We start from the raw sequence: 13558 nt of genomic DNA, 5'->3' as shown, positions 1-13558 counted from the left end.
ACAATTAAAATAGTCAACATACAGAATGGAGATCAGACACACTAACAATGCAACAGTATAGGTTTCTGAATACTCAAAGAAACAGATGACGGAAGGAGACCCATGATACATTCTCTGTAGCATCAAAAAAAAAAAAATCAAAGCAAATTTGGAGGAGAAAAGAAAAATTTTCTATGAAACATGTCATAGGAAAAAAATGTCACAAGAATATATGCGAAGGGTGGTAGAAGCTGGTCACTTCCACCAAATAAGACAGAACTGACTTTGGAGTGACTTCATCCCTGTTTTTAGAATTTTTCTTTTTTTTTGGGGGTGGGGGGGGTTCCGATACAGGGTTTCCCTGTGGCTTTGGAGGCTGTCCTGGAACTAGCTCTTGTAGACCAGGCTAGTCTCAAACTCACAGTGATCCACCTGCCTCTGCCTCCCGAGTGCTGGGATTAAAGGCATACGCCACCACGCTCAAATTTTCTCCTTTTTTTAACCAAAGACTGTGCATTAGTTAAGGACAGGAAGACTGGTTCAAAAACACTCTGTACTTTGCTTTCCCAACCTAGGAGCTCCTCAGCATGCCTGATACACCCCCAGAATAATCCAAGATGACCCATTTCCCACCAAGGAAATGGAACAAGGGTCAGGCTTCAGCCATCAGCCACCTCCCCCACAGCTCACACACAGGACAAAGCACCTGTCTGCAGCTCTAAAGCTGCAGGGGCCCAGGCCCAGCACCACCCCTCTCACAGGGAGCAGCCTCATTTCCTCTGAGATAAATCATGCAGAGGACTGGAAGGCTCCACAAATCCCTCCAGCAAACATGCAAGTCAAACAGCACCATTTACCCTGTAAGGGCCTCTTCAGGTTTACAAGGCATGGGAGGAACCAAGCAACAAAACTAGCCTTGTCCAGTGAGGCTGACCTCTGCCTTTAGGCCCCATGGGGAGCAAGCCTGTGGCCATCCCACATCACCTGCCTCCTCTATTGGTAGCCTTCCCACTACCTGGGCAATGTCTATAAAGGTGAGAAGGCCAACTGAGTAAAACAAGGGTCCCAACAGCTCATAGCCTCCACAGCCTCTCCCTCTGGCAGCTTAACCTTCTCTGTTGGTGGGGGTTCTAGGCTAGCCCTTGATGAGAACACAGCCTAACTGATCAGAGCTGGAAGCATTTGAGACCAGGACCAAACGCAACACACCCATAAGGGTCACAATCATTCAAAAAGAAAAGGAAGCAACTAATGACACAAGAGTGGAGGAAGAAGGCCTTCCCATAACATATGTGAGGTGAGCAGGGAAGGGAGGAGAAAGAATGGGCAGGGATAATATGCCTGAATATGTAAAGATTATAGGTCTTCAACATAATGAAAGACAGGAAGGTTTATGTCCTCCAGGACATCATCATCTTTGACAGAGGGTCTCCTGACATTGCTCAGGCTGACCTAGAGCTCACAGTACTCTTGCCTCAACCTCCCAAATGCTGAAATTATAGTCACGAGCTACTATGCCCAGTAAAGATTTTTTTTAAATAAAATTTGCCAAATGGTTTTAAGGTTTTTCTACATGTATCATTTTCATGTGGAACAATATGAAAGGGTTGGACCATATTGTACTTTTTATTCTTTGATTGATGGACATGTGGGTTGTTTCTACTTCTGGGACACTCTGAGCAATGCTCCTACAACCCTATGTCCCCTAAGTTTTATGTGAATACCTATTTTCAGTTGTGGAATGGCTGGGCCACCTGGTTGTTATAGTTCAAAATTCTGAAGAATTGTGCATGGCTTCTCACAGGGTTACACCATTTTACATCATCAGCAACACCTGAGGGTCCTCATTTCTCCCCACCCTCTATGAAGCTACTTTTAACTCGGAGTGCAACAAATTTGGAATAAAAGCAGTTTTGGTTTTTGTTGTTTTTTTTTTTCCGTTTTTGCCATATACACACACAGCACAGGGTGAATGCTTTAGACCTGGCATCATTTCATCCCACCACAACCACAAGACCAAGTGCCCTGCATGAGACAGCCCCATTCTCAACCTCAGTGTGGCTATGGAGCTTCTACTGGACTCAGGTACAGCCGTAAGCTCAGTGGGCAGAGTGCTCATCTAGCATTCATGAGGCCCTGGGTTTGATTCCTGACACTGAACCAGGCAGTAGTGGTGAATGCCTGTAACCTTAGCACTCAGGAAGTGGATGCAGAGGAATCAAAAGTTCAACATCATCCTCAAATACAGCAATACAACATTATCCTGGGATGTAAAAGATCCTATCTCAAACACACACAGAGACAGACAGACAGACATGCTGCACATACACACACCCCTTGTGAATCCAGAAGGGCCAGCTAGAAGACTGCTGTCTTACAGCACCTTTCCTGCTGCAGGGGGAGGAAGTGGGTCCTCCCTACTCTCTACAAGGCTCTTAGACTCAGGCAGGCTCTGCTACCCTTCCCTGCACTTGCCTTTCCAGGAACTTTATCCATCCTGAGACTCACTGATCCTACAAGTAAATGACAATTTCTGCAACCCTAAGCTGGACCACACAAGACCAAGTCCCCAAGGAGGAGGGCTCACAACGAAGCCTCCTGACAGCTTTGAATCCACCTTATAGCTCCCTTCACTGAACCTACCCTGGATTCTCTGCAGAACTGGATTGAAAACAACCAATGGAAGCACATTTTCAATAGGATACAGTGGGTAGTGGGAAATTCTGAAAATGGCCTATGAAGGGGAATTTGTCCTAAGAGAGTATGCACACAATCTATTTAGCAAGCAGACACACTGTGTGAAATGAATTGGATGTGGCACACAGACAAACCTGAAACATGTTGGGAGTTACCTCTGTGCAGTAAAAAGAAACAAACTTTCTTTTTATTTATAAAATGTCTCTATAGTTCCACTCCTTTGCTATTTCTTACAAAACACATTGATTTTACAAAAATAAAAAAATTATAGAAACAAAGACAAAGCCATGTCCCTCTTATTTCTGATCACATAAACCCTGCAGCCATTCAGTGAGGCAGAACAAGGCAGAAGGCCTTGTATTGAGTCCTCCTGGGGCATAGAGGACTCAGATCTGCTGGGGCTGAGAGAACTGTTGGGCAGGGGCATAAATATCCAGAAAGAGGAAAAGAGTATGGTGTGCGGAGGGTGGCTACAGAGGGACTGGGAGTTGGGGACACACAGGGGAACTGACAGAGTAAGTGACCAGGAAGTGCATGAACATGGTGGATTGAGCCAGCACTCAGGAGCTAAAGAGAAAAGTATGCTTTCAGGCAGCCTGGGCCGTATTTGCAAGCAAACAACAAAAATCAAGGTAACCAGAACTGGGCTCCAGTCAGTTAATCCTCACTGCTGCTTTGAAAGGGAGTTACAAGAGGAAAAGGAGGGAATTAGAATGAACGTGGGCTGAAAGTGGAAGTATGTGAGTGACAGTTTTCACTATGCATACCAAGACACAGATGCAGCTGTGGATGAGGAGGGGCTGGTGGGGTCTAAGTTAGCCACAAGTCCATGGGAAGTGTTATGAAAATATTACCTTTGGGTTTTTTAGATTTATTTATTTTGTGTATTGGTATTCTGCCCACATGCATGTCTGTGCACCACTTGTGTGGCTGTGCTGTGCTGTGTTGCCCAGCCTGGTGATTTCTTGCTTAGCTTTGAGGGTCACAGGCTTCAATCAATATCAATCTCTGTCTGTCTCTCTTCTCCCCACTCTCTGTCTCTGTCTGTCTGTCTGTTTTTCTCCTCCTAATCTCTGTCTGTCTCCTCTCTACACTCTGTCTGCCTCCCCCCTACACTATCTGTCTCTTTGTCTCCATTCCCTCTACTCTGTCTCCTCCCTACTCTGTCTCTGTCTGTCTGACTGTGTGTGTCTGTCTATCACTGTATCTCTCCTCCCTACTCTGTCTGTGTGTGTCCATTACTGTCTGTGTCTGCCTCTCTCTGTGTGTGTGTGTGTGTGTGTGTGTGTGTGTGTGTCAGTACATAGATATTGCTGACATCCTTTCTACTGTGGGAATCTGGGAAGGATGATATCTCAATACCCATTCATACACTTAGCACTCCAATCTAGCTTTGTTTGGGAAGATTTAAGGTTGCTCTGTGTTTCTGACTGACTGCAGCACAGGAGAACCTGGACCTCACTGTGCAACCAAGGATAGCCTTCTACCTCAGCTGGGATTAGAAAGATGAGAAACCGGGCTGGAGAGATGGCTCGGTGGTTAAGAGCACTGACTGCTCTTACAGAGGTCCTGAGTTCAATTCCCAACAACCACATGGTGGCTCACAACCATCCCTAATAGGATCTGATGCCCTCTTCTGGCCTGCAGGCATATGTGCACACAGAACACTGTACACAAAATAAAGAAATCTTAAGAAAGAAAGAAAGAAAGAAAGAAAGAAAGAAAGAAAGAAAGAAAGAAAGAAAGAAAGAAAGATGTTTCCCTCAGAATACTTTCAAATAACATTTTCCCTCATCAAAGGGGATGAAGGGAAAATAAATGACTTGTACAGGAGGCTAGAGAAAAACTGTAAAATGAACCTAGGATGGCTAGTCAGCCAGAGACCAAGGTGAGAAAGGAATACAGGAGCCATGTCAAAAGGAAGGAAAAGTAAGATTGAGGAACCAACTCTGGCCAGAATGGGCTACCACATAGAAAGTAAAAGAGAGGAAAGAGAGAGGAAAGAAGAAAGGGTGAACAGAAGCCAGGTAACAACAGTAGAGAAGCCTGAAAACATCAGCTTTGGAGTACCAAGAACTGTACCAGGAATGGGCCAGAACTTAGCCACAAATCAATCAATGGGATTCAAGAACATACAAGGCTTCTCTCATAGTCCAATCAAAGATGGTCAGACTAAATCAAACCATGAAGATCAGATACACCCAAGCCAAGGGGCTTCTAATTAACCATCTGGACTGTAACCTTCCACGGGATCAAGGCCATGAAAGTCAAGGAAGGCCTTAAGAACGGAGGGAGACCAGTAATACTTCCTTCTGAACGGGGTCCCTTACTAAGAAAACACATTCTTATAGGACCAGATAGTTGAAGCATGAGGAATGGGAGATAAGAAATGGTGTGAGTGAAAGGTGGAAAAGATGACCAGAGTGTGTTATTTCCAGCAACAAAACTGTCAAAAGGAAAATCAACACAGTGAACAATAAACAGACTCTTCTTTCAGAAGAACCCCAAGACTTTGCTATCTACCCCTTAGGAACTAAAACTTCTTTGGGGAGAAACTTTTCCCTTGAAGCCTCAGATCTCCCATCTCCTGCCCTCAGCCTGTCAAAAGTCCTTCCAACATCTATGGTCATCCAGTCAGCTCCAGACTAGAAACTCCAGGATAGGAGAACTGTCTGGCACCACTCACAGAAAACAGGGCTACAAGCTGCTACTCAGGCTCCTGTCAGTGTGATCCAAGACCTGGGCAAAGAGCAGAGAACACATTGGGATGCAGGAAGAAAAAAGGCCACATGCCAACCAAAAGGATGACAATGAAAACCACTCACTTGGCATTTACAAGGGGCTCTACTCCTTGAAACCTGCTTTCCACCTGTGATGTCACAAGACCCCTGGAAACCAAACGAGTCACATCCCTCCCTACTGCCCTACTACACCAAGTTGCATGCCTCAGAGCACACCCCACTTGCCAATACCTGAAATGCTCATGACAGGCAATTGTGTGTTTATGTGAGTAGTCTGTCTTACTCATAGGAGACAACTTCTAGCAGAAAAAGGTTTGTTTGCCAATAATCAGAGTCCTCAAAAGAGACAGACTTTCCAGAAATACTTATTAATGGTCATACAAATGAACAATTGGAGGGAGGGAGGAAAGGAGGGAGGGAGGGAGGGAGGGACTGATGATTGAATGGATGCAGGGACAGGTAGGTACATTGATGGGCAGGGAGGTGGCTGACTTTGGCCTGCCCTGGCTCTGTAGTCTTACCTGCTGTTGCTGGGCCCGGAGGTCACCTATCTCCTTCTGGTCCTCCTCCCTGAGCCGCTTCATATCCTCCCAGGACTGCTGCAGAAGATTCCGCTCACGAAGCAGCTTCCCGTTCTCCCGTCTCAGCATTTCCACGTCATCCTTCAGCTGAGTCTGGTCACTCAGGAGCCGGCTGTGGAGGGTGCTGAAACCCCACAGACACATTTAGTCCTGACCAATTTCTCCCCCACACCCCATCTCCAGGAACCATTAGCTCCAGGTCACCAAAGTGATCAAGACAATGGCCATAGGAGCCAGGCCAGCAGCACTCAGAGGGAGGCCAAACCCAGAGAAAAAGTAAATTCCAAAAAGACTCAACCCCAGGTCTGAAAACTCCAGCACCAAAAGGGATACAAGTATCTCCAAGGAAATGAGACAGACCCAAACTGTGCCTATATATCCTGCGACCTAGGCCAACATGGCAGGTACAGGGCAAATACCTTCTAAGGGAGGTCAGGAGTCCCAAGGAGAGAACACCCAATCTGTCTGTCCCATGAGAGCAGACCCCAGTCAGAGAATTGGAGGATGTGGGCTGTCTGAACCCCACCTTGTGTTTTAAATCTTTTTTTTTTTTTTCAATCTACCAGCTTCTAAGGCTGACAATAATGCTGGGAGGCGCTAACAGTCTCTTTTATACTTAGAAAACTGAATCCCATAGACACAAGTCCTCTTGCAGAAGGCAGGTTGCTTGCTAGACCCAGAGCCCCGGACTCTGTCCAGAAACTGAGAAGGGCAGAAGGTGACTGGCTACTCCACAAGTCCTGGGCCCCTCCCAGCACAACACTCACTGATAGAAGTCTGTCTCCTTGGCCACCTCCTCGCACCTCTTCAAGGCGTTGGTGTGCTGGTTCTGTAAACTCTGCAGATCTGACATGGCCCGCACACACTGGATCTTTAGCCTCTCATAATCAGGATTCAGCCTGTGGTAGGGCCTGGCCCCAGGAGTAAAGAACCCCATGAACACAGGCCTCAAGGGTCACATGAATTCAGGCTGTGTCCTAGATTATCCCAGCCCAGTGGATGCCAGGTTCTGGCTCCTATGCACTGCGGCCTCTTGATGCTTACTAAACTTGCTATCCTGGTTTTAGGCAGCAGAGTCAGGGTGTCCACCTGGAGGAAGCCCTGGCTTCATGAGCTTCCTCAATAGCCCTGGAGGAGTAGAATAGCTCTCTAAGAATTTCCCACAAGTCTAAGCCACAGATCTGGACCTCCCAGAAACCGTGATAACATTTCTCCTGTCTTCAGAACAGGGATTCTCAGTCCTGGGTGCCTATTTTTACATGGGTGCCCAGAGCACATAATCAGTATTCCCAGGAGGAAGACCGAATATCAGGATGGCTTTATAAACTCCCTAGGGGATTCCAATGTGATGCTAAGGTGAGCATAGGGGCCATCAGCAGTGCTGATTAAAGTGGAGCTCCAAGGTCTCAGCACTGATATCACATGAAACTGAGAGAGACACGCAAATCCTCAGGCCCTACCACAGGAACCCAGACTCTCAGGATCTGGAGGGAAAAAGGGAACCCAGTATCTGGACTTCAATAGGCTCTCTGGGGAATGCTGGTGCATGGTTTCCTACAGCAGGCTGAGCAAATGCTTTTTGCCAAGGGAACAGATACTAAAACTCACAAAAAATTTTTTCTTCAAAACAAAAGACACCAGGTAAGATGTACCTTTATAATATGCCTACATGGCAAGAAAATCTGATGGGTTTTCAAACCACAGAAAGCTCCAGCCAGCAATGCAACAGGGAGACAGTGTGTGTGTGTATGCATGCGTGCATGCGTGCATGCGTGAGTGCGTGCGTGCGTGCGTGCGTGCCCATGCGCACATAGCACAAGCATTTATGGCCCAGGAGTGGGATGCAGCAGGATGAGGACAGAGAGGAAAGGTTACTATCTGAGTACTGGTGGCACAGGACCAGGTAACGGCAGTTAAGAGCCCCAGGTCTTCTATAACACACTAACAAGCACACAGTGATCAGGCCCCTCCAACGGCTACCAGAAGCACCTACCACACAATCACCTGTGAGACAAATACCAATGCCAAGGGGCTGGCCTAGCTCCTCTACCCCAGACTCACACCACAGCTGGCCTATCGCAGATGCTTCCAATTCTCAAGGTGCTTCCAATTCAAATGGATGATGGGAATACACATATACTCACCTAATCCCTAATCTCTGTGACTTAGATCATAGGCTCTTATTTTCACTTGGAGAAAGCATAAGACACACAGAGGAGGCGAGATGGAGACTAAGAGACAGAACCCTGCCCCCTCAACAGGGATTAAGGTTCTACAACTCGTTAGAATCCCAAGGACACCAGATTGGACAAGGGACACTTTGGAGGTAAAGCCTCCAGAAACCATGGAGCTAAGGGGAAGTGGCTCAAGGTGACACAGTGATGCCAGGACAGTCACTGGGGAGTTGGGACAATGACTACCTCTTGTCGAAGGTGGCTCCATGGGTGGCGAAGGCCAGGCGCTTTCGTAGCTCGTTCCTCTCACGTGTTATGAGCCGTAGCTGAATGGAGAGGTTCTCCACTTTGTCATTGACCTGCTGCTCAGTGAGGAGGGGTGGCGGGGACGGTGCCTTCCCAGTAGTGCCTGTGGGTGGGTAAGCACAAGAGAACATGCACTTGGGCACACTCCCAAGGTGCCAGCACTGTTCTGACATCATGGCTTGTTCAACTATTCATGAAGCAGTGATAATCCCTAGGTCTTCTCATCACCCACTGCAAGGCACCAAGTGGGACCAGTCCCTGCCAGCTGCTACAGGAACACCCACCCCTACTAAGTAGGTCCTATCTCCATCTCTTTCCACAGATGAAGTTGACATCAGGGACTAGAACATCAGGTCTTGGCCAAGGACCCTAAGCACACCCACTCTCTCCGCAGTCTGGATTTTATATCTCTAGGATGGAATTGTTGGGGGCACTAATCCTTGCCTGCCCTGGACATCTGGACATGCTCATTATCACCCAGTTGACTAAAGAGGCAAGTAAGACTACCCTGAGCCACAACCATGAGCCTGAGAGAGAGGGCACACATGGAACAAAGTGAATACTCCAAAGAGCAGGGCAGCTGGGACCCATGAGCTTTGTCCCCATCATCTCTCAGCACGACTAGACAAACAACTCAGTCCCTACTGCCTCTAGACTTGCCCAAGCCAGCCAAGGCAAACAAGCTTGGAGGATGCTGACAATTCACAGCCTATGTGATGCAGGTAAATCCTGGGGCATCCATGTTTAACCTACACCACACCCTCATCACCTGTCCTCAGGACCAAAATCATACAAATGTAAAACAGACACTGCTTGCCTATGACCAGATCCAAATAGATCTCTGAGAATCCAAAGACTTCCTAAGAATTAAACCACCGCCCTTTTATAGATATGGATATATCAACCTGACACCTCACCTAACCCTTGGAGATCTGGGGTGGGGTCTGAGGAGCACACAGCAACCATCTCATTTTGTAGATGTCATCAGAGAGGCTGACTCACTCCTGGGCCATGGCACTTGTCTCCTCAGGGGACACTGACATGCAAAGAGCATGACATTCCCCTTCTATCTGTGAGGCCCTGCCCAACGTCTTCTGATCCTTGTTGTCTGATGGTTCATACAAACAAAATGTCAGCTAAATGAAAAGTGAGCCTTGTATCTTTCAGTGGCCCCAGGGAGGATAGGGAGTTCCATGTGGTCAGAGGGAACTGAATTTGTCATGGTATTGAGGTAGGAACCTCGAGCTATTACCCCAGCATTGCTGGCATCCCACATGGAGGTAACCCAACCCCTGAATCTAATACTCCCAAAATATATTCATCCTGATTGATTGTGAACTTGACTGAATCTGGAATAAACTAAGAGACATGCCTTTAAATGGGTCTGGAAGAGCATGTCCAGGAAGGACTAGCTAGGCAGAGAAGACCAGCTCCACCCCAGTGGCTGTAGCTCAGATATAAAGAGGCCTGGGGTCTCGGGGGAACAGAGCTGCTGTGGCCTGCCTGCCCTTGCACTTTGCTGGTACTATCATCCTTATCTGACATCAGAAGCCAGCTTCTTTGTCCTTTAAACAAGAACTAAAAGCCAGTCACTATCCAGGAATCCCCCAGGCACTTAGCTCCAGTTCAGGGCTACTAAGGCATCCATGTTTGGGAACAAAGCAGCATCTGGTCTCAGGGACTAGGTGGGAGGACCTGAGCCAGCTGGCCACCCAGACACAACAGTGGGGACTATTATCTAGGGTATGTGGCCAAGGTATTCAGTTCTGTACCATGCCATTAAAACTGCCCACCAGGGTTATATTGGAATCACCCCTGAGCAACTGACACCATAAAACCAGACAGTGACATGTGAGCCCCCACCCCTGGCCTCAGACTCAACTCTGACCTAAGATCCAGGCCTCAACCACTACACTTCCCAATGGGTCTGGACGGACTCCCTCTCTACACTCTACTCTCACCCCTACCATCTTCCCCGTCATCCATAGCAAACACATAAGAACCCATGGAACATAACAATACAAGGTCAACTAGGCCTGGGACCCCAGCGAGTAGCAGCCTCTCTGACTTATCTCTGATGACTACAGCAATTCCTATAGAACCCTCAAGACAGATCCCAGGTTGTGCTGAGTCGGGAAGCTCTAAAACAACCTAAGAGGAGTGGGAAATCCTCTCTATCACCCCTCAAGTGAAAACAGTTTTGGGGACTGGGAAGATAACTCAGTCAATACACAACCTTCTTAACTAACTCAAGGAATTGGGTTAGAATCTCCATAAGCCTTATGAAACTGCCAAGCACAGTAGCATCTGGTAATGCCAGTGCTGAGGAGGCTGAGACAACAGGATCCCTAGGGCTAGCTGGCCAGGTGGCCTAGACTAACTGGCAAACTCTAGGCCAATGAGTCCCTGCCTCAAATAAAGTATAGGGAATCACACCAAAGGTTGTCCACTGGCTTCTAGACACATGCCCCCCCACACACACACACATGCATACATGCATAAGTATACAAATTTTTACTGATTTTTTAAATTTTTTTTAAATGCTTCCCAGGGTTGGAGAATGTACTGAGGATGATGCAGCCCTGCAGTGCAATGGTCACAGACCTACACACTAGATTATTCTCCAACAAGAATATGTATGCCTCAGTAGCAAGAGCAGCACAGGCCCAGGCCCAGGTATATAAACACAACAGTCACATGCTGGGGTTGGCTGTGAGCAATAAAATGGCAGTAGCAAGGGATAGAGCACAACCATACCCCATCCTGAAAATCCCCAGTTCCTATGTAGCCATGCACTGCTGGGATCAGTGGGCAGCTAGACATAGGGGTAGAAGACTGGCTGGAGGCTCTTTGCCTCTGGCTCCCTCGTCCCTCCTCCCATGCTCCAGGTAACCCTGAGGCTTCCTCACCCTTTCTGCACTGCAGGCTGCATGTTTGACTTCAGATTCCTTGAGTCTATAGTGTCAGAAGCCCAGGAGAAAACTAGCACCAGCCAAAAGCGGTGGAAGGGGGGGGGGGGCAGGATGACACCCAAGTGTCTGTCCTGACTGTTCTAGGCTCTGACTGTTGAAGGTGATACTATGAAGGGACAGCACATGGTCACCAGGCTCACCAAGCCAGCCCAGGACCAACCAGAGCTGGCAGGAAGGACCTGGAACTTCTTCTGGGCAACTGGTTCTTGCAGTTCCTAAGCTGCACTGGAGAATGCATACCATCCACAACTGCAAACACAGAAGGCTGAGGGGACATAACCAGTGTGTACGCGCGTGCATACACACACACACACACACACACACACACACACACACACACACACACACACACACACACACACACACACACACACACAGTTTTGGCATCAGACACTATACCTAAAGGAATCCCCTCTGCATGAAATGTAGGTGCCTTCTGCTGGCCTCTTTGCTGAAGTAAATGAAAGCCAGGAGCCCCTAGCACAACCTAGCTACTTCCTGGCTCCCTGGCCAGACAAACTAATGTTCTGGAATCCTCCACTGGGGTCTGCTTTTTAAGAACCAAGGAAAGCAGGGAAGACCAGGCTCAAGCCCCACCTCCTCCAAGAATCTCCCCATTCCCTGCTCAGGACTCACTGAGTCTTCCCCAGAACCATGTCTTTCTTGATGTATTCCACAGCTTAAGGCCAGCTTCCTTCTGCCTCTCTCATGTCTGTTCTCTATTCTCTCAGTGTAGCGGCATGCATGGCCTTGCCAGCATTCTCCCAAGTGACTCCTACAGTCACTTCCTGCAAGAGGAGAAGGTGCTCCTACTAGACAACATCATACATGCTAGAATGTCAAGGGCTTCGCCAGGATACAAAAGACTGTCCAGCGGCTGGGGATGTAGCTCAACTGTTAGGGAACTTGCCTGGCATACACAAGGTCCTGGGTTCAACCCTAGCACTGCAGAAACCAGTGTCATAGTGCACACCTGTGATCGATCCCAGCACTACAGTAGGGGAGTGAGATGATCACAATTGCTAAGTCATCCTATAATGAGCCCAAGCCAGCCTGAGCTGTATGAAGCCCTGTCTCACAAGAAAAGAAATCTAAAAAATATAAAGGCTGTGCAGGGAAGAAACTGCTGACCTCACAGGGAATACTCCTGGCTTCCCTGCTGACTAGGTTCCTCCCAAAAGAAGCCATGTTACCCTTTCCAGGAACCTTCCCTGAAACACAAGGGAAATCCTTCAGCCCTCTCCTTTCCACAAGCCTGAGATCCATTGTTCTGGTTCATGTGAAATCCCCCACTACCTCCATCTGCAAGAACTGAAGGTGTCCCAAACATTGACTAGGAGTGTCCTCTCCCTCCTTAAACCTTCCTACTTACTCAATATGAGAAATATGAGACTACTGTGGAATTCAGTCAGGAAGGACAGGGAAGAGACACAGAAGCACCCAGTGCACAAGGAAGATCCTCAGCGCTCTTACAATGAGGATGGGGGTCCTCAGAGAAGACGTGTGCCAAGCTGATGAAAATTACCCCAAAGAGGACTCAGCAGAGGAACACTGCAGCTATCAGGCTGTTGACAACAGAAGCTGAAGTAGTGAGTAAGGCCTCAGACACCTAGAAAAAGTACAAAAACTCCCAGGCAGAATATGGTAACCTGAACCTGGATTTAAAAGTTGAGGCAAGGTGACTAGCAGTGAGATTCTGTCAAAAAAAAAAAAAAAAAAAAAAAAAAAAAAAAGATGAAACATAGAGTTAATATGTAGCTCAGTTGAGACAATACTTGCCTAGCACATATGGTGCCCTGCATCTAGTGCCCAACACTAGCATAAACTGGATGTGCTGGTGTGTACCTGTAAGGCCCAGCACTAACTAAGTGGAGGCAAAAGAGACTAAGATGTTCAAGATTGTGTCTCCACAGCGAGTTCACAACCAGCCTGGGACACATGAGACACTTGTACTAGTTAGTTTTTACTGTCAACTTGACACAAACTGAAATCCCCTGGGAAGAAGAACCTCAACTGAAGGCCTGTCTTGATCAGATTGGCCTCTGCCACATCTGTGAGGAAATCAATTATTGATTGATGTAGGAGGGCCCAGCCCACTGTTGGCAGAA

The 13558-nt window shown here is 47.7% G+C and overlaps 1 protein-coding gene across 3 annotated transcripts in view; it reads right to left on the bottom strand.

The window, feature by feature from the left end:
- Window positions 1–13558, bottom strand: part of Dlg5 (discs large MAGUK scaffold protein 5) — a 116759-nt gene that overhangs the window by 56434 nt on the left and 46767 nt on the right. For 2 of the 3 annotated variants that reach the window (XM_027387495.2, XM_027387496.2), the window contains exons 3-5: window positions 8419–8581; window positions 6766–6909; window positions 5939–6122 (exon numbers count right to left, since the gene is read on the bottom strand). In XM_027387495.2, the coding sequence (XP_027243296.1) occupies window positions 5939–6122; window positions 6766–6909; window positions 8419–8581 (491 nt within the window). The remainder of the gene's footprint in view (window positions 1–5938; window positions 6123–6765; window positions 6910–8418; window positions 8582–13558) is intronic. The other variant, XM_027387497.2, reaches the window with a different exon arrangement.

Source organism: Cricetulus griseus, assembly GCF_003668045.3.
Source record: "Cricetulus griseus strain 17A/GY chromosome 1 unlocalized genomic scaffold, alternate assembly CriGri-PICRH-1.0 chr1_1, whole genome shotgun sequence".
NCBI lineage: Eukaryota > Metazoa > Chordata > Mammalia > Rodentia > Cricetidae > Cricetulus > Cricetulus griseus.
Note: the sequence above shows the minus strand (reverse complement) of the source record. Positions and strands in the feature narration are given on the sequence as shown.